This window comes from Cygnus olor, chromosome 26 (genome assembly GCF_009769625.2).
Source record: "Cygnus olor isolate bCygOlo1 chromosome 26, bCygOlo1.pri.v2, whole genome shotgun sequence".
In the NCBI taxonomy this organism is placed as follows: Eukaryota; Metazoa; Chordata; class Aves; order Anseriformes; family Anatidae; genus Cygnus; species Cygnus olor.
Window position 1 is genome coordinate 1,118,516 of NC_049194.1, and position 23,605 is coordinate 1,142,120.

The 23,605-nt window shown below is 70.1% G+C and overlaps 4 protein-coding genes across 4 annotated transcripts; 3 read left to right on the forward strand and 1 right to left on the reverse strand.

The window, feature by feature from the left end:
- The first annotated feature begins 2,052 nt into the window (after window positions 1-2,052).
- Window positions 2,053-9,914, forward strand: FCHO1 (FCH and mu domain containing endocytic adaptor 1). Its single transcript, XM_040537771.1, is given in 28 exon segments — window positions 2,053-2,149; window positions 2,621-2,712; window positions 2,849-2,923; window positions 3,054-3,195; window positions 3,302-3,454; window positions 3,578-3,682; window positions 3,991-4,089; window positions 4,186-4,282; window positions 4,401-4,445; window positions 4,540-4,612; window positions 5,101-5,122; window positions 5,242-5,294; window positions 5,391-5,571; window positions 5,661-5,685; window positions 5,782-5,847; window positions 5,939-5,981; window positions 6,093-6,175; window positions 6,274-6,834; window positions 6,836-6,853; window positions 7,079-7,191; window positions 7,281-7,386; window positions 7,486-7,597; window positions 7,715-7,870; window positions 8,256-8,388; window positions 8,504-8,703; window positions 8,845-8,909; window positions 9,037-9,201; window positions 9,630-9,914. Coding segments are annotated over 28 exon segments (3,033 nt in total). The 5' UTR covers window positions 2,053-2,122; the 3' UTR covers window positions 9,653-9,914.
- A 637-nt stretch (window positions 9,915-10,551) lies between these two features.
- B3GNT3 (UDP-GlcNAc:betaGal beta-1,3-N-acetylglucosaminyltransferase 3) lies at window positions 10,552-12,739 on the forward strand. The gene has a single exon (XM_040537752.1). The coding sequence runs from the start codon at window positions 10,722-10,724 to the stop codon at window positions 12,312-12,314; it is 1,593 nt and encodes a 530-aa protein (XP_040393686.1). The 5' UTR covers window positions 10,552-10,721; the 3' UTR covers window positions 12,315-12,739.
- An 846-nt stretch (window positions 12,740-13,585) lies between these two features.
- JAK3 (Janus kinase 3) lies at window positions 13,586-20,603 on the reverse strand. The gene is given in 25 exon segments (XM_040537744.1): window positions 13,586-13,933; window positions 14,017-14,127; window positions 14,214-14,331; window positions 14,417-14,589; window positions 14,769-14,893; window positions 14,991-15,180; window positions 15,387-15,526; window positions 15,602-15,752; window positions 16,129-16,280; window positions 16,359-16,497; window positions 16,882-17,015; window positions 17,096-17,180; window positions 17,267-17,398; window positions 17,483-17,604; window positions 17,941-18,127; window positions 18,325-18,436; window positions 18,669-18,826; window positions 18,917-19,039; window positions 19,137-19,413; window positions 19,509-19,654; window positions 19,970-20,081; window positions 20,182-20,243; window positions 20,245-20,306; window positions 20,393-20,486; window positions 20,488-20,603. Coding segments are annotated over 25 exon segments (3,330 nt in total). The 5' UTR covers window positions 20,596-20,603; the 3' UTR covers window positions 13,586-13,816.
- A 335-nt stretch (window positions 20,604-20,938) lies between these two features.
- On the forward strand, window positions 20,939-23,602 carry LOC121060310 (sodium/iodide cotransporter-like; the record flags this gene model as incomplete). Its single annotated transcript, XM_040538008.1, has 4 exons — window positions 20,939-22,977; window positions 23,057-23,122; window positions 23,419-23,470; window positions 23,586-23,602. Coding segments are annotated over exons 1-4 (696 nt in total), but the record flags the coding sequence as incomplete, so codon positions are not given.
- Between the last annotated feature and the right edge of the window lie 3 nt (window positions 23,603-23,605).

A 23,605-nucleotide genomic window follows, 5' to 3' on the forward strand; every position in this document is an offset into this window, starting at 1 on the left:
GGCGGGGGCGGGGGCTGGATGCGGCGTTACCGGGGAGACCGCGCCCGGCGCCACCGCCCCCGGCCCGCGGGGGGGGCTAGGGAGGGGGGGTCGCCCCCGCAAGAGCGAATGGAGGGGGGGCTCTGGGCTGGGGGGGGGTCCTCGGTGCCTGGGGGGGGCGGTTCCCGGTGCCTGGGGGGGGTCCTCGGTGCCTGGGGGCGATGACCCCCCCCCAACCCTCCCCATCCCTCCCCCCCCCCAAACCTCCCCCCCCGCAAACCTCCCCCTCCCCAAAATCTCCCGACGCCCCCCCCCCATCCCTGACTCCCCCCCCCCCCGGGCCCCCCCCCGCAGCTGTGCCCGGTGTCAGCCGGTGCCGGGCGTGAGCTCAGCGGGGCGGGAGGCACCGGGTGGCACCGTGGGGGGGGGGGGGGGGGGGAACATGAGTGGGGGGAGGGGATACCGGGGGGGGGGGGCCGGGGGGGGGGGCTCGGTGCATTGGGGGGGGTCGCGCCGGTGGGAGCGGAGCACCGGGAGCTGCTGGGGCTGGGGGCGATGGGAAGGGGGGGACGGGAAAATGGGGGGGGGGTACGGGGGGGGGGCTACGGGAAAAATGGGGGGGGGGGACGAGGGGGGGCGGCGCTGGGGCTCCCGGTACCGGGGGGGGGGGTCTCAGCCCCCGCCGCACCGCGCCGCCTCCCCACGCCGCGTCCCCTTTAAATATGCAAATGTAGCCCCGCCCCCCGTGCGGAGCCGCGGAGGGCTCGGCCAATGAGAGGCGGCGCCCGCTGGCTGCGGTAACCGCTGCCGGGCGCGGCGCCCAATGGCGGCGCGGCGCGGCGGGAGGGGGCGTGGCCTGAGGCGCTCCCCCCCCCTCGGCGCGGTCCCGGCCCCGGCCCCGGCGCGGAGCGGCCCGGAGCGGGGCGGGGGCGGCGGCGGCGGCCCCCCCGCAGGTGAGTGCCCCCCCCGCGCCCCCCCCCGCGCCCCCCCCCTTTCATCGCAGCCCCCCCTCTTTCATCGCAGCCCCCCCCTTTTATCGCAGCCCCCCTCCTTTTATCGCAACCCCCCCTTTCTATCGCAGCCCCCCCCATTTATCGCGGCCCCCCCCCCATAAATCCCCCCCATTTATGCAGCCCCCCCCAAAAAAAAATCCCCCCCCCATTTACGCCCCCCCCATTTACGCCCCCCCCCCCCTCCAACCACCGCCCCCCCCCCCCGCAGGTGCCGCCTTTTATTCTTATTTCCTTTAATTAGAATTATATATTTTTTTGGGGGGGGGCATCCCTTTGTGCCCCCCCCGTGGCCCCCCCCCGCGCTGACTCCCCCCCCCTCCCCGTGCCCCCCCCCCCTGCACCCCCCCCAGGTGGGGAGCAGCCCCCCACAGCCCCCCCCCATGAAGGTCACTGCTGCCCCCCCCCCCCCCCCAAAAATAAAACCCGGGGGGGGGGCGCCCCGCTGAGCCCCCCCCCCCCCCCCCCCCCCCCGTGGCACAGGTGGCTCAGCACCGTCCCGGGGGGGGGCACAGCACCGTGCCCCCCCCCCCCAGCCATGCACAACGAGCCGGTTTCCTGTTTTGCTCCGTGCGTGGGGCAGCGCAAACCTGGGGGGGGGGGGAGGACCAGGGTGCTGCCCCCCCCCCCGCGACCCCCCCACCCACGGGGTCCTTCACACGCCGGGTGGGGGGGGCACCTTTTTTAAATTTTTTTTTGGGGGGGGGGGGGGGTGGGCTGTGGTTTTTTGGGGGGGGGTGGGGGCTGCATTTTGGGGAGGTGGCTGTATTTTTTGGGGGGGGGGGTATTTTGGGGGGGGTTATTTTTGGGGGGCTGTGTTTTATGGGGGGGTTATTTTTTCGGGGGGGGGGGGCTGGTTTTTTTTGGGGGGGGGTGGGGGGGGGGGCAGGGTGCCGGGGCCGCCGGCGCGCAGCAGCCGCCGCTCATTTATTATTGAGCTGCGTATCTGGTGTCGGGCCCAGCGCTGCCCCCCCCCCGCGGGGTTCCCATGGCCACAGCGCCCATGGGAACGAAGTTGGGGGGGGGGGGGCACCCCTGGGGACCCCCCCCCCCCCCCCGCATAAGCGCCACCGCCGTGTCCCCAGGGTGCTGGGCGCCGCGCCACGCCGCTGCCCCCCCCCCTCGCCTCCAAGATGTCCTACTTCGCCGAGCACTTCTGGGTAAGCCCGGACCCCCCCCCGCCTATATGTGCCCCCCCCCCAACTATTTGTGCCCCCCCCCCACCTATAGGTGCCCCCCCCGCACCCATGGGTGCCCCCCACCCATGGGTGCCGCGGGGATCCCCGGCCCCAGAGGAGGAAGCTGCTGGCGCCGCGCTGCTTCCTGGTCCCCGCCAGCTGCGCCCCCCCCACCCCCCCCCCCGCCGTGCCTCAATTTCCCCACGGGGGGGGGGTCACCCACTGTGCTGGGGGGGGGGCACTTCATCCCCACCCCCCACCCCCCGGTGCTAATCGGGGGGGGGGGGGGCCCAGCACCCCAAATAGCGCCCAGCGCTCGCCCACCCCCCTTCCTCCTGGGGGGCCCCGCAGCCCCCCCCCCCGCCCCCCCCCTAAACTGGGGGTGCTGGCACTTTTTTTTCGGGGGGGGGGGGGGGGGGGAGGTGACATTATTTTTTCTGCCCCCCCCCCCAGGGCGAAAAGAACCACGGCTTCGACGTGCTCTACCACAACATGAAGCACGCGCAGATCTCCACCAAGGAGCTGGCCGACTTCGTGCGCGAAAGGTGCCGGGGGGGGGCCAACGCGTGGGACCCCCCCGATGTGCTGGGGGGGGGGGGGGGGGCAGGTCCCAAGGTGTCGTGTCCCCCCCCCCCCAAAAAAAAAAAAAAAAATCCCCCCCCCCCCCCCCCCCCCCCCCAGGGCCGCCATCGAGGAGAACTACGCCAAGGCCATGGTGAAGCTGTCGAAGATGGCCACCAACGGCACGCAGCTGGGGTGAGCGCGGGCACCCGAGGGTGGCGCGGGGAAGGAGGGGGAGGATTTTTTTTTTTGGGGGGGGGGGGCCCTGCTGAGCTGTGTTTTTTTTTTTTTTTTTTGCCCCCCCCCCCCCCCCCCCCCCCCCAAGGACTTTCGCGCCGCTCTGGGAGGTGTTCCGCATCTCCTCGGACAAGCTGGCCCTGTGCCACCTGGAGCTGATGAAGAAGCTCCACGAGCTCATCAAGGAGATCTCGCGCTACGGCGAGGAGCAGGGCCGGGTGCACAAGAAGGTGCCGCTCACAACCCCCCCACCCCCCCACCCCACCCCGGTGACACCCCTCGCCCAGCCCCGGGTTTCTTTTATTTATTTCTCCGTCCCCCCCCCCCCCCCCCAAGTCGAAGGAGGAGGCGGCGGGCACGCTGGAGGCCGTGCAGCTCCTGCACGGGGTGGCCCAGCTGCTGCCCAAGTCCAAGGAGAGCTACCACAGCAAGTGCCAGGAGTACGAGCGGCTCCGCAAGGAGGGCACCAGCCAGAAGGAGATCGACAAGGTGACGCCACGGGGGGGGGTGTGTGTGTGTGTGTGTGTCCCCAAAAAAAAAAAAAAAATTAAAAACCTTGTCCCCTCTGCGTCCCTTCTCCCCCCGGCTGACGCCCGCCGCGTCGCCCCGCAGGCGGAGCTGAAGTCGAGGAAGGCGGGCGAGGCGCTGCGGCGCGCCGTGGACAAGTACAACGCCGCCCGCGCCGACTTCGAGCAGAGGATGCTGGATTCGGCCATGGTGCGGCTCCCCGCGGGGGACCTGTCCTCGGGGACGTGCCACCTGCCATGGTTGGGCCACCCGACCTTGGGGACGCGCCGGTCCCCGGGGACGCGCCCAAGTGGCCGGGCGCGCTTCCGTGGGGATGGTGGCGCTTGGGGACGTGGCACCCTGGTTGAGTACCCCTGCTTGGGGACACGCCAGACCCCTGGGGACACTCCGGTCCCTGGGGACACGCCAGCCCCTGGGGACATGCCAGCCATTGGGGACACTCCGGTCCTTGGGGACGCGCCAGCCCCTTGGGACATTGCCCCTTCTCCTTCCCCCAGCGCTTCCAGGAGGTGGAGGAAGCCCACCTGCGCCACATGAAGGGCCTCATCGGCTCCTACTCGCACTCGGTGGAGGACACCCACGTCCAGATCGGGCAGGTGAGGCCCCAGGGGGGACACCGCCAGCCCCGTGTGTCCCCCCCATGTCATTCAGTGTGTCCCCCCCCCCCCCATGCCACCACCTCCGCTTTGCAGGTGCACGAGGAGTTCAAGCAAAACGTGGAGAACATCGGCACCGAGATGCTGCTGCGGAGGTTTGCCGAGAGCAAGGGCACGGGGCGAGAGCGACCAGGTGAGGTCGTGGGCAGCAGCCTGCGGGGGGGGGGGGGGGCCCTTTGTACGAGGGTGCCGAGCCCCCTTGCACGAGGGGGTAGCCGCCGAGCTGTTCCGACCCCCCCTTTTGCTCGCAGGCGTGCTGGATTTCGACGAGTACCGGCTGGCTCCAGCGCAGGAAGGCAAGTACGTCTGCCCCCTGCTCAGCCCCACGCCCGGGGGGGGGTGAGGGGAGGGGTCCCCGGGGGGGGCTGCTCACTGCTCTGTGCCCCCCAGGGCCCAAAAGGAGCCGCAGCAAAGCCTTCCGCATCCCTGGGCTGAGCCGCAAGGAGAGGGAGCGTGATGCTGGGTGAGATATTCCCATCCCACCCTCTTCTCTCCATCCCGTATCATCCCACCCTGTCCCATCCCGTACCATTCCATCCCCTCCATCCCAATTCCCTCTATCCCGTCCCATCCCATCCCTTGCATCCCCTCCTGTCCTCTCCTCTCCATCCCGTCTCATCCTATCCCATATCATCCCATCCCATCCTCTGTATACCATCTCATCCCTTCCATCCCATCCCATCTCATCCCATCTCCTCTATTCTATCCCATATAACCCCATCTTCTCCCATCCCATCCTTTCCATCCCATCCCCTGTATCCCGTATCATCCTCTCCGTCCCACCCCCTGCATCCCATCCCCTCCCCTATATTGCATCCCATCCCATCTCGTCCCATCCCCTGCATCCCATCCCATATAATTCCATCCTGTCCCATCCCATCCCCATCCCATCCTCTCCATCCCACCCACCCCATCCCCATTTCGGGTCTAACTCTGCCGCCGTCTCCCCAGGGAGTCCCCAGACGCCGATGCGGTGAGTGGCCCAACGAGCGGTGCCAGCTCCTTCCCCTACCCATGCCATACTGGGAGGACTGGGAGGACTGGGAGGACTGGGGAGCCAGCACCCCTCTGAGCCCCCCCGCCCCCCCACAGGCCTGCCCGGAGGTGGACGAGGACGGATTCAGCGTGCGCCCGGACCTGCCCCATGATATCCTTGTGCCGTCCTGGGGGGGGTGAGGGGGGGGGGTTGGGGGTTTTGGGGTGCCCGAGCTGGGGGTGTTGCCTTGACGGGGGGGGGGCTCAGGCGAGGCGGAGAACCACGGCTGCTCCTCCAGCGACTCGGACTACGACGAGGACGAGCCCCGCAAGTTTTACATCCACATCAAGCCCGTGCAGCCCCGGGGGGCCGGCGGCAGCGCCGAGGCCACCGTGGAGCAGCTCAAGGCCACCGTGGGAAACCTCATCCTGCCCCCCGGTGTCGGGGTGAGGCTCGGGGTGGGGGGACACGGTGGAGGGGAGGGGGGCTATACCAGGACTAACGCCCCCCCACCCCCCACCCCCATGTCTTGCAGGGCACCGTCAAGCGGCAGTCATCCCGTAAGTGCCCCCCCCCCCGGGGCTGCGGGGTCCGGCCGGGCTCCGTGTCCCCCGTCCCCGTGTCCCCTAACGCTGCCCGTCCCCGTCCGTCCCCAGGGCACGTGGCGGCTCTGTCCCCGGCCCCGAGCACTGCTGCCGACCCCGAGGGGACGCTGGTGGCAGGTGAGGCCGTGCTGGGGGGCCGGGGGGGGGGGGGGTACGGGGGGGGGGAGCGGTAGCTCCGGGTCCCCAAACGCGTCCCGTCTCCATGCAGGTGACAGCGCAGGGAGGGGGCGCCCAGCGGCGCAGGCGACCAGGTATGGGGTTGGGGAGGCACTGGGGGGAGGCTGGGGGTTCCTGAGCCCCCCCCTCTAGTTTCTGAGCCCCCCCCCTTCAGGTCCTGAGCCCCCCCCCCTGCGTCCCCCCAGCAAAGCCCTGCCGGACACGGTGCCCCCCGACGCGCTCTTCGGGCCCCCCCTGGAGTCAGCCTTCGAAGCGGAGGATTTCCCGGGTGAGGTTTTGGGGTATGGGGGGGCCAGGGGGACCCCAACATGTGGGAGCCCCCCCCCCCCCCCCCCCAGCGCTCTGACACGGGGGGTCTTCCCGCAGCCCCCCGCGCCTACGTCCTGACTTCCTCCTCCTCGCCCTTCTCCTCCTCCTCCCCGGAGAACGTGGAGGACTCGGGCTTGGACTCGCCCTCGCACCCCGCTCCCGTCCCCTCCCCGGACTCGAGGCCGTGGACGCCGCAGCCGGGGACGCCGCAGAGCCCCCACCCCAAGCGGGGGGCGCAGCCGGACCCCCCCCCGCCGCGGCCCCGCAGCCCCGGGGGGCGCCTGCCCGAGCTGCCCGGCTTCGCCGTCTTCAGCGGCCCCGGGGTCGAGGGGCTCTGGGAGGAGGACGGGGGGGGGACAGCGCCCCGGGGACGGCCCCGCGGCACGGCCCCCCCCCCAGCCCCCCTCTCCCGACCCTTTCGGGGAGCCCCCGCCCTGGCTGCGGCCCCGCAGCCCCCCCGGGGACCGGCCCCCGCAGCCCCGACCTTCCTCCAACTCGGCCTCGTCTTCCTCCTCCTCCCCGGCCCCCCCCAGCGGGGGGGAGTCCTCCAGCCCCTCCCCATGGAGCTGCCAGGGGTCGGGGACGGGGATGCCCGAGGGGGACACACCGGGGGCCCCCCCTCTGCAGCCTGAGCCAGGTGAGTGAGGGGCTCCAAGGGAGCTTTACCCTTAGCTCTGTCCCCCCCCCCAAATTATCCTGATCTCTGCCCCCCGCAAATCACCCTTAGCTCTGCCCCCCCCAAATCGTGCCTGAGGGCTGGGGCTGAGCCCTGCCAAACTCACTGCACTGCTGACCCCCCCCATGACCACCCCCCGTCATGGATGTCTCTGCCCCTCTGTGCCCCCCCCCTTGTGCCCCCCAGACCCCCGCCCTGCCGCCGCCGCCCCCCGCGAGGTCCCGCTGGTGGCCCCCCCTCGCCGTTCCCGGACGAAGCGGCCGGCGGCCGGCCCGGCTGCGGGCAGCAACACCGACCTGGTGCGTGGGGAGGTGGGGGGGGAAAGCGGGGTTTGGGGGGGGGGCAGGACCCCCCCCTCCAGCCCCCCCGACACCCCCTCTGCCCGCAGTCGCGCTCGCTCAGCCCCTCGCCCTCGTGGAGCTGCGGCCCCTCGCACTCGGCGCCCGCCAGCCTGGGCGAGCGCGGCTTCTTCGCCGTCTGCCAGCCGGCGCTCGGTGGGTCTGGGGGGGGGTCCCTATTGAAGCTGGGGGGGGGGGGGGGACAGGAATGGGACCTGCTGGGTGCTGATGGGGTCCGCACCCCCTCCCCCCTAGGGATATCGCGGGGCCCCAGCCCCGTGGTGCTGGGCTCGCAGGACGCGCTCCCCGTGGCCACCGCCTTCACCGAGTACGTGCACGCGTACTTCAAGGGGCGCGATGCCGACAGGTACGGGGGCACCAGGATGGGACCCCCCCCCCCCCCCCCTTTTTCCCCCGGGTCCGGCCCCCCCCCCCCCCCCCGGGCTGCTGGGGCCGGCTGCTGATCCCTGCCTGTCCCCGGCAGCTGCCTGGTGAAGGTGACGGGGGAGCTCACCATGTCCTTCCCCGCCGGCATCGTCCGCGTCTTCAGCGGGGGCATGGCCCCCCCCGTGCTCAGCTTCCGCCTGCTCAACACCGGCGCCATCGAGCAGTTCCTGCCCAACGCCGAGCTGCTCTACAGGTGCGGGGACGCGGGGACGCGGTGGCACCGTGGCACGGGCTGGGGATGGATGGGGGGGAGAGCAGGCGCACGGGGTGCCGGCGGGTGCGGTGATGGGGAGCTGGTGCCGGGGTGCACAGGGTGCCGGGGGGCCAGCAGGCAGCCTGGAGGGTGGTGAACGTGGTGAAGGGGAGCTGGTTTTGGGATACAGGGGGTGCCTGGTTCCTTGGGAGGTCCTGGGTGCCCCCAGCAGCCGGTGGGTGCAGCAGTGGGGCGCTGGTGTTGGGGCACGTGGGGTGCTGCGCCCTGGGAGCCGGGGGTGCTGGGTTTCGGGGTGCCCATGTGCCCGGGGTGAGGAGGCGGTGGTGTCCCCATGCTTCTCGCCGCCGTCGCCCCGTCCCCGCAGCGACCCGTCGCAGAGCGACCCCAGCACCAAGGACTTCTGGCTGAACATGGCTGCGCTGACGGGGCACCTGCAGAAGCAGGCGGAGCAGAGCCCGGCCGCGTCCTACTACAACGTGGCTCTGCTCAAGTACCAGGTGAGCCCGGCGCGGGGCGAAGACCGGGGTCCAGCACCCCAATGGCTGGGTCCTGCTACCCCTCCTGAGCCCCCCCCTAACCCCCCGTTTTGCCCCCCCCCCCCCCCGCCCCCAGTTCTCACGGCTGGGTCCCAGCTCGGCGCCGCTGCGGCTGTGCGTGCGCTGGGACTGCTCGCCGGGCGCCACGCGGGTCAGCGTCGACTACGGCTACAACGCCGGCGCCCTCGCCCTGCCCGTGCCCCTCGCCAACGTCCACGTCCTGCTGCCCCTGGACGAGCCCGTCACCAACGTGCGGCTGCAGCCGGCTGCCAGCTGGTAAAGGGGGGGGGACGGGGACCCCCCGGGGTGGGGAGGACGGGGGGACCCTGGGCTTGGGAAATGGGTGGGGGTGGCGGGGACGTGGGGCTGGTGGGGACAGAGCTGGGTGGTCGGGGACTTGGGGACGTGTCCCGGCAGGAACCTGGAGGAGAAGAGGCTGCTCTGGAAGCTGCTGGATGTCCCCGGAGCGCCGGGGCAGGGAGGTGAGGCTGCGCCCCCTCCCCTGCTTGCAGGGTCTGGATCCATCCCCTTGCTGGGCTGCCCCGGGCTCGTCCCCGCCTCTGTGGGCACACGGACGGGTCCCCCACCTCCTGCGCTGTCCCCCCCCAGGCAGCGGCCGGCTCTCGGCCAGCTGGGAGCCCCTCTGCGGGCCCAGCAAGCCCAGCCCCGTGGCGGCCCAGTTCAGCAGCGAGGGCAGCACGCTGTCGGGCGTCGAGGTGGAGCTGGCGAGCGCCGGCTACCGCATGTCGCTGGTCAAGAAGAGGTTTGCTACGGGTACGGCTGCCCAGGCCCTATAAGCGCGGGTTCCTTGCCTTGTCTTGCATAGAGGAGGTCCCTTCCCTGCTCCCCAGGGTGCACGGGGGTCCCTTCCCTGTCCGCTACAGCTCTGAGGTGCATGGGGTCCTTTCCCCATTCCCTATGGTCCTGGGGCGCATGGGGTCCCTTCTCTGTCCCCTACAGCCCCAGGGTGCACGGGGTCCTTTCCCCATTCCCTATGGTCCTGGGGTGCACGGGGTCCCTTCCCTGTCCCCTACAGCCCTGGGACGCATGGGGTCCCTTCCCCACAGTGCCCAAAGTCCCCTCCCTGCCCCCCCGAGCTCCGTCCCCCCCTCTCCGGCCGGTGTCCCCCAGCGATGCTCAGCCTGGCGGGCTCGGGCCCCCCCCCATCCTTGCAGCCTCCCCCTCACTGCCTTTCCCTGCAGGGATCTACCTGGCGGGGTCCTGAGCTGCCTCCCGGTGGAGCCTCCAAGCCCCCCCCGGGGCTTCCCCCTTGGTTGTGTGAACTCAAAACACTGGATGGAGGCTGGCGGGGAGGGGGTGCCCCCCTCCTCTTCCTCCTCCTCCTCCTCTTCCTCCCCCCCCCCCCCCCCCCCGTGGCTGTAACCGCGTCGTCTCCTGCTGCCCGGCGGACGGACCCCCGCCGCCCCCCCCCCCGTGCTGTGAAGGGAGCAGGAGCTGCTCTTTTATTAAACACTTTATTTTCTAATATCCGCCTCCCACCTGTGCCACGCCGCGACGCCCATCCCCGGAGCCCCTGGGCTGCTCCTCGGGGACGGGGCTGGGGTGCTGAGCCGCCCACCTGGGGGGGCTCCAGCGCTGGGGAGGAGCCGAGGCTGAGCCTCCTCCCCGCACCCATGGGTGCTGCTGCCCCACCTGCAGCGGGCGGGCGGGCAGACAAACAGACTGGGCGGATGGGTGGCACCAGGCGGGGGGAAGGATCGCTGCAGCGGGGTAATTGCACCGCAACGCTCCCCGGCAGGCACCAGGATGGCTTGGGGCCGGCTCTGTGGGAAGGTACCGGGAGACTTGGGGGGGCTTGGGGGGGGGACTCGCAGCTCTTTGCAGGGCTCTGGGGGGTGTCCGAGCTGGGTGCTGGGATGGGTCTGGCCGGATCCTGCCCCTGGCAGCCAGGCTCTGCGTGGTGGGTGAGAAGTGCCCGGGGTCCCCGTGCTGCCCGCGGGATCCCTGCCCCTGTGCTTTGTCTCTGGGGGCCAGCGCTGCTCGCAGCAAGCCCGGGTGGGCTTCGTGTAACCGGGCCCACCACCCCGCCGCCACCTCCAGCCGGGGGTACTCCTTTGGGTAACCCCCCTGCCCGCTGCCAGCGTGGCCCACGGCCGTCCCCAGCCCTTGGGGCAGCAATCCCGTGTCCCCCGTCCGGGCTCTGCCCGGTGCGGTGCGCAGATCCTTGGCCAAGGCTGGGCTGCCCCAGCTGCGAGCGAGAGCAGGCTGCCTCTCCCCGGGCAGGGTCCCTTTTGCCTTGGCACGGAGGCGGAAGTGGACTTGAGACCAAAAGGATGGAAGAGAGGAGAAGGGGAGGAGGAGAGCAGAATTGCCCTGCTACGTGGCTGGTGGGGTGGAGAGGGTTGCAGCGCCTGAACCTCCTCCGCTTTCCGGAGACGCAGGGGTGCGGTGCCTGGCTGCCCCGGCCCGCAGTGCCCCTGGGGTGCCAGCGCGGGCCCTGGGAGGGTGGTGGGGACACGGGGACACCCCAAGGTCCCCGTCCAGGAGCCCCCAAAGGGCTCTGTGGGGCAGTGCTGGGGAGCTGGGACGCGGCCCGGGCAGTGCTCGAACTCCCCCGGCAGCATCGGTGCCCACAGAGGAGCCGAGAGCCTTCAGCCTCCACCATCATCATCGGCACAGGGGAACCACATGGTCCCTTCCCTGCCACAGGGCACTCGGCCCCGGTGGGGAACTCGTGGGCGTTGTGGAGAGGGCACCAGGGGCTGCGGGGACGAGCGGCACCGAGCCCTGCTCCCTGTCTCTTGCAGATCCTCCCCCAGCGGTGCTGCAGAGCCGGGAAGCTGGGCTTGGTCACCATCGGGGCCCTGGGGCTCTGCTTCCTGCTGGACCCCACCAAGCACTCGGGGCCCAGCACCGACCCCAGCTCCACCGTGGCCCCCAGCCTCCCCCCGACCCGCTCCCTGCCCATAGCCACCCCCTGCGTGGCCAACAGCTCGGTGCACAACATCTCCGGCTTCGAGGAGCTGCCCCAACAAGTGAAGGACTTCATGAGCTACCGGCACTGCCGGTCCTTCCCCCAGCTCCTCAACGTCCCCGGGAAGTGCGGGGGACCCCAGGGGTCGTCCAACATCTCCCTCCTCCTGGCCATCAAGTCATCGCCGGCCAACTACGAGCGGCGGGAGGTGATCCGCAAGACGTGGGGGCAGCAGAGGACCTTCGAAGGGGCGCAGATCCGCAGGGTCTTCCTCATCGGGGTGTCCCCCAACGCCCGCGATGCCAGGAAGCTCAGCTGGCTGCTGCACCTGGAGCAGCGGGAGCACAGGGACGTGCTGCAGTGGGACTTCAGCGACACCTTCTTCAACCTGACGCTGAAGCAGGTGCTCTTCCACACCTGGCTGGAAGAGCACTGCCCCGGCGTCCACTTCATCTTCAACGGGGACGACGACGTCTTCGTCAACACGGACAACGTGGTTCACTTCATAAAGACCTCCCAGGGCAACCAGCACCTGATGGTGGGCTCCGTCTTAATCAACACGGGGCCCATCCGGGATAGTGGCAGCAAGTACTTCGTGCCCAAGCAGCTGATGCCCTCGGAGCTGTACCCGCCCTACTGCAGCGGTGGCGGGATGCTCATGTCCGGCTTCACCGCCCGCGTCATCTACCACGAATCCCAGAGCATCGACCTCTTCCCCATCGATGACGCCTACCTGGGCATGTGCCTGAAGAAGGCAGGACTGCGCCCCGCTTCCCACAACGGCATCCGGCTCTGGGGCATCTACGTCCCCCCCAACAGGGACTCCTTCGACCCCTGCTACTACCGGGAGCTGCTGGTGGTGCACCGCTTCGTGTCCTACGAGACGGCCGCGATGTGGCAGGCCATCCACGAGCCCCATCTGAGCTGCGGGAGGAAGGTGATTTTCTCCTAGGGTGCTTGGTGTCCGGGAGGCACCAGGACACGACGGTGCCGCTGCTGCTGCTCGATGCCACTGCCGTGAGCGAGGGGTCTGAGGAACCCTGATGTGGGGCTGGCCCACGGCTCTGCTGCGGCGTCTGCAGTGCTGAGCTCTGGCCTGTGGCTGCTGAGTGCCACCAGGGCTCATCCTTCTTCTGGCTGGATTCTGCCTGGTTTTGCCCCAGAACCTGCCCTGTTTTGGCCAGGTGAGCTCCGAAGCACCCGTGGGAGAATAAAGGAGTGGATTTTGGAAATGAGGGCGTGGGGTCTGGTGCCTTCCTAGGGCAGGGGAAACGTGCCTCACTGTGCCTGCGAGGCTGGCAGGGGGGCTACGGGTAGGACAGGGCCAGCTTGGGGGGAGCGTGGGCTTGGGGTAGGGGGGGTCCCCGGCAGGGTGAGCACTTATGGTGGGGGATGAGGGGCAGGCGAGGGGGTGTCCGCTCGCCATTGAGGGCGCACATCACGGGCAAGCACAGCCCCAAGGTCCCTGCGCTCCCTGCGCTCCCTGCTCCGTTCCCAGCACCACGAGGCTGCAGCTGCAAGGTCGGTGATAACCCTCGGCGGGGGCAGCTCTGGCCCTGGCGGGGTGCTCAGCCCCAGGAACAGCCCGTGCTGTGCCGTGCCGTGCCGTGCCGTGCCGAGCCGCAGATGGCTGCCCCACGCACGTGCCGGGCTCAGGGCCGTGGGAGGGGATATAAGCGGCGGTGCCGTGGGCGCAGCCACCCCCGTCCCAGCCCACGGTGGTGCCGTGCCGCCGCGCGCCGTGCGCTGCTGGGTGCTGGCAGCCACCCCCGGTGCCGCCGAGGAGCCGGCGCTGAGGCTGTGCGGGCGCGAGTTGATCCGCACCCTCGTGGCCTTGTGGGGGGGCACCCGCTGGAGCCGTCCCCCCCCCCGGGCAGCCTTCGGTGAGTGCTGAGCGCGGGGACCCCTCCCCAGCACGGGGACACCAAAAAGGGGGGGTGCCCCACGGGTGCCTCACCCTTCCCCGCTCTCTTCCAGCCGACCTCTTTGGGCGCCTCGATGGCCACAGCCCCCCCAGTGTGGCCCCCCCCCGGTCCTGCTGGCTCCTGCTGCTCCCACGACTGCACCCGGCAGGAGCTGCTGCCCTTCTGCTAGCGCCCGCGCCCAGGGGAGTCTCTGGGGGCTCGTCAGAGGGTTGAGCTCGCTGCTGTTCACTGGGGACATGGGTACATGGCCCCTCTTCCCATGCATCCCCCCTCCCATGGGCTCCTCTCGACAGCTTCTAAATTTACCAAAATTTATTAGAAATGGACCAAATCCTGCTGCCATGGGCACAGTGACAGGCAGGAGGTGAACCACCAGCAGCGGCACCGCAGCCATTAAAGCCCGTCGAAGCATCGCTGCGTCCGTGCATGTCCGTCAGCGCATCGTGCTGGGGAGGGACGTGGGGGGCTGGGGACCCGGGGGGCTGCAGCAGGGCCCCCAGAACGCTGTTTCTGGGGGTTCTGGCACCAACTACCCGCGGGCTTTGCTGCGGCCGTCCCGCAGCACCTCGATCTTGGGCGCCAGCTCGCTGAAGGTGGGTCTGGCACCGGGGAAAAAAGCCCAGCAGCTCAGCATCAGCGCGTAGACCTGGGGACAAGGATGGGGGCGTCAGGGGCGCGGGGCTGCCCTGGGACCCCCGCCATGCTGGGGGGGGGGGGGGGGGGTCTCACCTCCACGGGGCAGCCGGCTGGTGCCGGGAGCCGCCTGTTGTCCTTCAGCAGCTCCAGCAAGTGGCAGATGATCTGCACTGTTTTTTCGGTGCCCATCATGCGGAGAAACTCCTTGGGGGGGGGGCGCAGGGGTGCCGTGAACACAGGGAGGCAGCGGCCAGGTAACAGGGGAAGGTGGGGGCCGGAGGGGGTCTCACCTCCGAGGGGCTCCTGCTCTTGTTGCTGTAGGTGAAGAGCTCGTAGAGGAGCACCCCGAAGCTCCAGATGTCGGATGCTCGGGAGAAGACGTTGTCAGCCAGGGACTCGGGCGCGTACCTGCCGGTGGGAGGGTGCTGAGCACCGGGTCCGGCCATGCTGCTGCGCCGCCCCCCCTCCCCCCCCAGCACCGCGACGCCCTCACCAGAAGACGGGGCTCTGGCCGGGCTCCTGCACCACGTAGTACTCCTTGTCCTGCGGCAGCAGCTTGGCCAGCCCGAAGTCGCCGATCTTGACGTGGGTCTCGCTCTCCACCAGGATGTTCCTGGTGGCCAGGTCGCGGTGCACGCAGCGCTGCGCCCCCAGGTACTCCATGCCCTGCGCAGGACGCAGCCGCTCACCACCCAGGCTGTGCCCCCTCAGGGTGAGCGGTGGCACCGCTCTGTCCCCGTCCGGACCCTCCCCCCCCCCCCCCCAAGACACACACACACAACACGGGGGAGCCCCTTTGCCACCATGCCCCCGAGGTGGGGGGGGGGCACAGGACACGGTCCCACCTTGCAGATCTGCCAGGCGTAGAGCAGCAGGCTCCTGTGCTCCAGGCGGTGCTGGTTCTTCTGCAGGTAGTCCCGCAGGCAGCCGCTGGGCAGGTACTCCATCACCAGCCGCAGCCCGCGCCGCCCTGCGCACCCGCACCCGTTACGGCCGCCCCGGGGGCACCCAGGGCCCTTCTGCTCCCCTACCCGCCCCCCCCCGGGACAATCCTGCCCCGCGCTCACCCCGGCTGTAGCAGACGCCGCGGTACTTGACGATGAAGTCGTGCTGCAGCGAGTGCAGGATCTGGATCTCCCTCTCGAAGTCCTGCAGCTCCTTGGCCGAGTCCTGCTGCAGCTTTTTCACGGCCACCAGCTCGCCCGTGCTGTCGCCCAGCGGGTCGTAGCGGCACAGCTCCACGCTCCCGAAGTTGCCCTGGCCGGGTAGGGGGTTAGGGACACCGGGGTGCCCTGGAGCCTCCCACCTTGTCCCCAGCGCTTGGCCACCCCCAGGACAGGAAGGCACAGATGGGGCTGTGGGCACCAACCGAGCTTTCCCCCCGCCGCGAGCAGCATTTCGTGCCCAGCTAAGAGGGGACACCCAAAACGCCGGTGCGCCCAACGTCGTCGCTCTGCCCTCACCTTGCCCAGCAGCGAGATGTACTTGAGGTGCCGCTCCTCGAAGAGCGTGGGGTCCTGCCCCACGGCCACGTGCTCGTACCCCCAGAAGCTGTCCCGCAGCGTCACGTCGGCGGGCGACGGGTCCGAGAGCAGCTCGTAGTCTGGGGGGACGGGAGGTGAGGCGACGGGGGTCGCTGGGGGGGCCGGGGCCCATCCCCGTGCCCACCTGTGCTCACCGGAGGTGATGAGGCTGTTGAGGTCCCGGATGAGGGCGCGGAAGCAGGGCCGCCCGCGGGGCTCGTAGTCCATGCACTGCGCGATCAGCGTGGCCAGCTCGGTCCACTTGGGCGCGGGCAGCTGGAGGCGGCTCTGGTAGAAGTGCAGCTTCTGCGGGTGCACAGAGGGGGGTTTGCGCCCCGGTGCTGGGCTGCAGCACCCCGAGCAGCACCGGTAGGCTGCTGGTTGGAGGTAACGGCGAACGGGGGGGGGGCACCGCCTGGACCTTGCCACCACCTCCACCATGCGCTGGAGCTGGGGAGAGGGTCTCCAAAACCCTGGTTCTGTTTTTTTGGGCACCCATCTCCCCCCTTTTCCAGTGTGACCATGTTGCTGGGCCACCAGAGCCAGCAGAGAAATCCCTCGGGGACCCGCAGTGGGACTGGCAGCAGGTGAGAGAGCAGCAGGATGGGGTCGCAGCGGGATGGGGTCGCAGCGGGATGGGGTCGCAATGGGACGGGGTCACAGCGGGACAGGGCAGCCTCACCTTCTGCGGCTCCAGCAGGCTGACGGGCATGTTGCCACCACTGAAGATCTCCCACAGGGTCGCCCCAAAGCCCCACTTGTCAGCCGGGAGCGCCAGGCCCTTGGGGTCGCTCAGGCACTCGGGGGCCACCCAGGGGATGCGCTCCACCAGCACTGGGGAGAGGGGACGGCCCCTGCTCAGCACCCACCGGGGGGGGCCCGTGGCACCCCGGGGTCAGCGCGGGCACTTACGGTCCTTGGCCAGGACGGTGACGCTGACACCGGGGTCGTTGAGCTTGATGAAGGGGGGGCTGCCGCTGGCCACATCCCCCTCCCGGGTCAGCAGCACCTTCTTGGCGGAGACGTTGCCGTGGGTGATCCTTTTGTCCTCCTGGCAGGGGAGAGGGACCCTCAGCACACCCCCCCAGCATGGCACCAGCAGGGGGGACACCCCCCCCCCCCCAGGTGCTCTGCATTGGGGCTGCTGGGCTCGGGGCTGGGGTGCGTGGGGCACGGACGGGTGGGAACTGTGGGATGTGGATGGGTGGGAGCTGTGGGATATGGATATATGGGCGCTGTGGGATATGGATGGGTGGGAGCTGTGGGATATGGATGGGTGGGGGCTGTGGGATATGGATGTATGGGCGCTGTGGGATATGGATGTATGGGAGCTGTGGGATATGGTTACGTGGGAGCTATGGGATATGGATGGGTGGGGGCTGTGGGACACAGGTAGGGGGGATGTGTGGGGCGCGGGGCGCCGGCACCAGCTCACCAGGTAGTTGAGGGCGTACGCCAGCTGCTTGGCCACCTGCAGCTTCCAGCTCGTGGTCACCTTGCTCTCGCCTTGGTTCTTCTTCAGGTAGAGGTCCAGGGGCCCGTGCCTGACGTACTCCTGCACCATGATACCTGCGGGCGGACGGAGCCGCCGGGTCCCACGCGTGCCCGGCCACGGGCGGTGGCAGAGGAGGGGGACGCGGGGCACTCACTCTCCTTCCCGAGGCTGACCCCGTGCAGCAGGACCAGGTGCTTGTGGGACAGCTGGCTCATGATGCTGGCGGCCTCCAGGAAGGACTGGGAAGGGGAGGCTGGCTCAATGGGGGGGGGGGGGGGCGGCGGTGGGCGGCCGGGATGGCGCAGGGGGTCCCCCCCCGCCTCACCTCGGAGCAGTTGCGGTGGCTGCTGTCCATCACCTTGAGCACCACCTCGGTCTGGTAGAACTCGTCCTCCTTCTGGTCCCGCTTCACGCCCTTGTAGATGTGGGTGAAGGAGCCCTGGGCCAGGCTCTCGCCCTGCCACGAGAGGGGGGTGCTGGATGGGGAAGGCCCCCCCCACACACACCCCCCAAACCCCCGCGCCCCCCCATCCCACCGTACCCGCGTGAGGCTCTCGGGGTCGATCTTGTGGAACGTCATCTGGTTGGGGCTGCGGCGCGGGGCCGAGGGGGAGCTGGGGGGCCGGGGGCAGCTGCTCCGCACGATCAGCAGGTTGGACTTCTCTGAGGGGGGGGGGGGGAGGCTGTGAGGGGCTGCTGTGATGTCACACAGCCCTCTGTGACGTCACACTGCCTGCTGTGACACACTGCCTGCTGTGACATCACACCACCCGCTCTGTGACGTCACACAGCCCCTCTCTGCTCATTTTACGATGTCACGCAGCCCCGCTCTACAACCCCATACAACCCCCCCCCCCCACTATGACATCACACAGCCCCGCTGTGACATCACACAGCCCCTCCGCGATGCCACACGGCATGCTCTATGACGTCACAGGGCGGTTCGTGACGTCACGCCGCCAGCGTGCCCCCTCCGTCCCACCGCGGCGGCGCCGTCACCTTTGGGCAGGGGCGGGCAGCACGTGGCCAGGCGCAGTCGGGCGCCCTCCGCCTGCAGCCCGCAGCACCCATAGGTGCCCAGCAGCTCCCGCAGGCTGCAGAAGCGCCGGGCCAGCCCCGACAGCCAGAAGCTCCCGTCCTCGTCCCTGCGGATCAGGCAGCGCTTGTAGTCCTGCCCGGAGCGCGTCTGCGGGGCGAGAGCCGGGCTCAGCGGCGCGGGGACCCCCGGGGACGTGCCCGTCCCAAAGGGCCGCCACCGGTGGCACCGTCCCCGCCGGCACCGGGTTCCCCTGCCCACGTTGCCACCCGGGCCGGGTGCTGGGGGGCTGTGGGATGTGCGTGGTGCCGGTCCCGGTGTGGGTGCCGGGAGGGGGGGGGTCTCACCTCGGCGCACACTGTCAGCAGGTAGCTGTCGAAGTCCTGGGGGCTGCGGCGCAGCAGGAACAGCCCCGGGTGGCCCCCCGCCGCCTTCAGCTTGTTGACGGCGAACTCGGAGCTGTGAAAAGCAGGGGGGGGTGCTGCCAAGGATGTGTGTCCCCCCCCAACCCTGACCCCAGGAGCTCCCCCCATGGCACACCCCAAGCCCGGTGGGCACCCGAGCATCACCCAGGACGCGGAGCGGTGCCCACCAGGCTCGTGCCTCCCCCCTAAATAATTCCCTCCCTCTTTGAGCCCCATCACCCGTGGGCTGGGGGGGTGGTGGTGGTGGTGGGGGGGGCAGCGCCCACCTGATGGGCCCGTGGCACTGGTTCTCCACGTCCTCCAGCAGGCGGGGGGGGGCCACCTCCTTGCAGAAGTAGTGGTGGGCGTCCGCCGTCAGGCGGTAGTAGCCGTCGAGCAGCGCCACGAAGCTGCGGGCTTCCTGCAGCGTGGGGAACTCCACCTCCTAGGGCAGGGGGAAGGTGAGCCCCCTCATCCAACCCCTCCCTGTGTCATTGTCCCCCCCCCCCCCCCCCGTGCTCCATCCCCAGCTCACCAGCACCCGGTTGTCCGTCTTGGTGAGGGTGACGATGCGGTTCTCCACGGGGCTGCCGTCCCGGCTCGCCTGCTTGATGCTGACGTCGGCGATGTCGGGGAAGTCACAGAAGTGCTGGCGGCTCTGCGGGGACACCGGCGGGCTGCCCTCTGCGTCCCCCCCCCCTCACCCTACGACCAGGCCCCCCCACCCTCCCCAAACCCCCCCCCCTCCCCAGCACCTCGGAGCCGCCGCAGCTCCAGGAGACGCCGTTCTCGCCGGCCACGTGGATGGCGATGTTGGCGTCGGGGCCGCGCACGGCGAAGCTCTCCTCGGCCCAGCGCCGCTGCAGCCGCTCCAGGTCCAGCAGGTACTTGAGCTTCAGGTGGCGCCCGTCCGCCTGGCAGCCGCCGATCCTGCGCAGGGACTTGCTGAAGCGGCGGCGGATGCGCTTGCGGGTGAGGAAGCTGTGCTGCTGGATCTGGCACCGCAGCGGCTCGGGGATGCACGACTTGTAGCTGGGGAGGGGGGAGACGATGGGAGAGGTCAGGGTAACCGCCCCCCCCCCCCCCCCTCCCCGCGGACCCTCCCCAGCCCCGTGGTCCCCGCTCACCTGACGCAGTTGAAGACCTCGTCGGGGCTCTGCCGCTTCTCCTTGGCGATGCGCAGCATGTCCAGCACGGCCAGGCTCAGGCACTGCTCCTGCCTCGGCAGGCTCAGCGCCACCTCCACGCGGCCCTCGATGAAGTCGCTGCGGGACTGGGGAACGCGGCAGCGGCTCGGTGGGGGCCCCCCTGTGAGCCCCCTGCTCCCTGCCAGCCCCGGCCATGCACTGGGGGCTGCAGCCAGCACAGAGCCGATGCGCCCCGAGACCCCCCGGACCACCCACGAGGCAGTGGCAGGTAACGTGTGCCCCCCCCCCACAGCTAAAGGGAGCATCAACGTGTCCCCTGCTGACCCCGCCATTGTGCAGGGCTGCCCCAGAGGTGCCCCCCTCCAGCTCCGTGCCCGGGAGTCACATCCTGTCCCGGGCTCTGGCTCTGGATGGCGACGGGGACGCCGGCGCGGGCTCACCTGGGCAAAAAGGTAATCGATGACGGGGTAGTCCAGCACGGGGCTGGCCCGGTCGCTCGGCAGCTGGAAGCGGTGCGACTGCCCCAGCCCGCACCAGTTGGGGAAGAAGAACCTGTTGGGGGCGAGGGGCAGGGCTCAGGGCCACGTCCCGTGCGGCACAGCCCCTGTCAGCCACCAGAGAGTCCCAGGGGCCGCGTCCCCGCAGGCCGTACCTGATCCTGTACACCACGACCTGGCTGCGGGCATCCTCGACGGTGAAGAGGTGGTTGGGGGGGGTACCAGCAGCTCAGGTCCTCGGTGGCCAGGGCGAAGAGGGGGTGGCAGACGGGCAGCACGCCTGGGGACGGGCAGAGCGGAGCTGTCCCTGGGGCCGTGACCGCACGGGGCCGGTGCCAGGCCGGCGGGCGCGGGGCCGGTGCTCACCGCAGGCTTTGGCGGCGTGGACGCAGAGCTCCTCGGCCGTGTACTCGCCGAAGGTGAAGGTGAGGATGCCAGCAGAGTCAGGGGGGGGCGCGGGGGGTGGGCGCCCGGTGGTAGAGGTACACCTGCAGCGTGCCGGGCTCGGTGGAGGAGAGGCTGCACGAGCGCTCCCCGATCAGCGGGGTCTCCTCGCCCAGCGGGGCCATGGCAGGTGCTGCAAGGACGGGGGGGGACCCCGATGAGACCTTTGGGACCTTTGAGACCTCTCCCCGGGGTAAAACCCCGCAGCATCCCTGGGGCTGGGACCAGCTGCCCACTGCCCTGCGCTTGGGGTGCAGGTGGGGAAAAATGAGGCAGGCAGATGTTTTGTTTTAGGGCGTGCGGACGGCCCCAGCCCTTCCCACAGCCGCTCCGCGTCGCTCAGCCCAGGGATGGGCACTCACACCCAGGTGTGGGCCACCGTGAGGAGGATGCGGCTCCATCCCCATGCCCAGGTGGGTTGCCCAGACCCCAACAGCCCCCCTGTGCCATCCCGGTGCCCCGAGGTACCTGCACCGTCCCGGTGGCCTCACTGGTGCTGCGTGTTCCGGCGCCGGGACTGGGCAGGGCTGGGGTTTCTGGGCTGCGTAGGTGGCTGCAAGCAAAGAGGGAGAGTCAAAAAGTCCCCTTGGTGACTTCCTTCCTGCCCACAGCGTCTCTGAGCAGCCAGGGACTTCCTGACGAGGGAGGGGGAGAGGGGTGGGGGGCCTCCAAGGAGCCACCCAAAGGAGCCCAGGCGCAGGAGAGGGGCACCCCGCTTGGCCGGGGGCACCCCGCTGATCCCACCAGGTGCCGCGGTGCCGCAGGGATGGGTGCTGAGCATCCTGCCCCTTATCCTGTCCCATGCTGCCCCCCTGACCGCGGTGCTGTCCCCATGCACCTTGCGCTCCCCCCGCCCCGCTCGCAGCCCCCCAGGGTGGTCTCAGCCCCCCTCCATTTGGGAGCTGGGTGCCCAGCCCCGGTGCCATGCGGTTCCGCAGGCAGCCGCCGGCGGATGTGGGGGGATCCAGCCGCCGCCCTTCGTTGTTTTGTTTTTTTTTTCCCTTTCTGCTGCTCAAAAAGCACGTCAGGGAGCAGGGTCCTGCCTCCTGGGGACAAGGCCACCGGGGATGCTTTGTCACTGCAGCCAGACCCTGGGGACCAGGGACCCTGCGCCGTGCCGGGGCACGAGGAACTGCCCCGTGGTGGCACCGAGCCGCTCCTTGGAGGGCACGTTGCCTGGTCCTGGCTCTGTCTCCAAGGCTGGGGCTCTTCCTGGGTCACAGCCCCGCTGTTTAAGGTGTGGGGACAACCTGTCTGGGATGGGACAAAGCAGCGCTTGTGCCTGGGAATGAGGAAGCTGGACCAGACCCAGTGTTCCTGCACCCCAGAGGGCAGAGCTACCACCCCGGTCCCCACGCTCAGGCCACCAGCGCTTGGCCTTGGACTCAGGGCCGGATCCTGCACGTCGCGGTGCTGAGTGGCCGGGACCTGGGTGGGTGGCAGGGAAGGGGTTATCACCACGGCCCCCGCCGGCTCCACGTCCCTCCCCGGTGCCTAATCCTGCCTCCTGCCTGGCCCCGTGGCCAGCCCCTCGCCCCTCCGGCACAGCAGCGCCCGCCGAGCCCGCGGCAGCCTCGGCGCTCAGCCCCGCGCCGGCCGGATCCTGGCCAAGTCCTCGGGGGAGCTGCCGGTGAGGAAGGTGCTTTTGCTGGGTAAAGGTTTAGCTTGGGTTTGTTTTGTCCCCGTCTGGAGATAACTGGTGCTCAGGCAAAGCCCCTCCTCCTGTTTGCGCTGGGTTTGGGGGATTGCTGCGTCCCGGCCGTGTCCTTCGGGTGCAGGACGACGGGCGGCCGACTTGCTCGGGCGCGGGTAGGACTGGGGAGTGCAGCGCTCATCCCCCTGCGTGCTCTGGCTCTGGAGGTATTTGGGGTGCTCTCCTCGCTGAGCCGGGGCTGACCCCTTTGCGCAGCCCTCGCCGGGATGGGGACGGGGTCGGGGCCGCGGCGATGTTTTGCTTCATGCTTGCCTTAAACCTCGATAATTGCCCCAGGTTTTCTCCCGCTCCAGTTTGGCTGCTCCTGGGACGCACCGGGACCGCCGTGCCCTGTCCCGGCCGCGTGTCCCCGTCCTCGCTCCACGTCCCCGTGTGCCTGCAGGTGCCCGGTGGGGGCTGTCCCCCCCCCACAGCCACCACGCTGGCCCCGCTGGAGAGCCTGGAGGTGTGGGTGCCGGAGCCCCTCACCTTCAGCCTCTGGGACTACGGGGTCTTCGGGCTGATGCTGCTGGTCTCCACGGGCATCGGGCTCTTCCACGGCCTCTCCAAGGGCGGCCAGAAGACCTCGGAGGACTTCTTCACGGGCGGCCGGCGGATGGCGGCGGTGCCGGTGGGGCTCTCGCTCTCGGCCAGCTTCATGTCGGCCATCCAGGTGCTGGGGGTGCCGGCCGAGGCGTACCGCTACGGCTCCAAGTTCCTCTGGATGTGCCTGGGGCAGCTGCTCAACACCCTGCTCACCGCCCACCTCTTCCTGCCCGTCTTCTACCGCCTGGGGCTCACCAGCACCTACGAGGTGGGGGCCGGGGGCCGCATCCTGCCCGCGGTTGGGACCTGGCAGGCGTCCCCGACACGGTCCCCATCCTTGTCCCCAGTACCTGGAGCGGCGGTTCAGCAGGCGCGTGCGGCTCTGCGGCACCGTGCAGTACATAGCGGCCACGGTGCGTCCCGGGGGGGCCGGGGGGGGACATGGGGGGGGACAGGGATGCAGGGTCCCAGCCGTGCTCACGGTGCTTTTGGCCCCTGGAGCCCCCTCATTCCCGTGCTCGTGTTTTCCGCGGCTCAAAGCGAGCGCAGCCCCGCGGGGAGCCTGTTTGGAATGGAAAGCCGAGTGTTTTCCCAGCGCCCGCACGCTGCGCCTGGGCGGCACCGGCACGCCGTGTCCCCGGCCCCGCGGGCACAGCCGGCACCAGCGCAGAATGGGGTGCTGGCCCTGACCCCCTCCCCGTCCCCGCAGGTGCTGTACACAGGGATCGTCATCTACGCCCCCGCCCTGATCCTCAACCAAGGTACGGTGGGGAGATGGGGACAGCATCCACGTGTCCCTGTCCCCACGGGGGGACAGCTCAGCCCCTTTCCACCCCAAGCTTTTCATGCTGCTCAGCACCCTCGTTTCTCCTTTAGTGACCGGCTTGGACATCTGG

Excerpts from the sequence above, each read along its gene's own strand:
- B3GNT3 (XM_040537752.1), top strand. The coding sequence starts at position 10,722 with ATGGAAGAGAGGAGAAGGGGAGGAGGAGAGCAGAATTGCCCTGCTACG.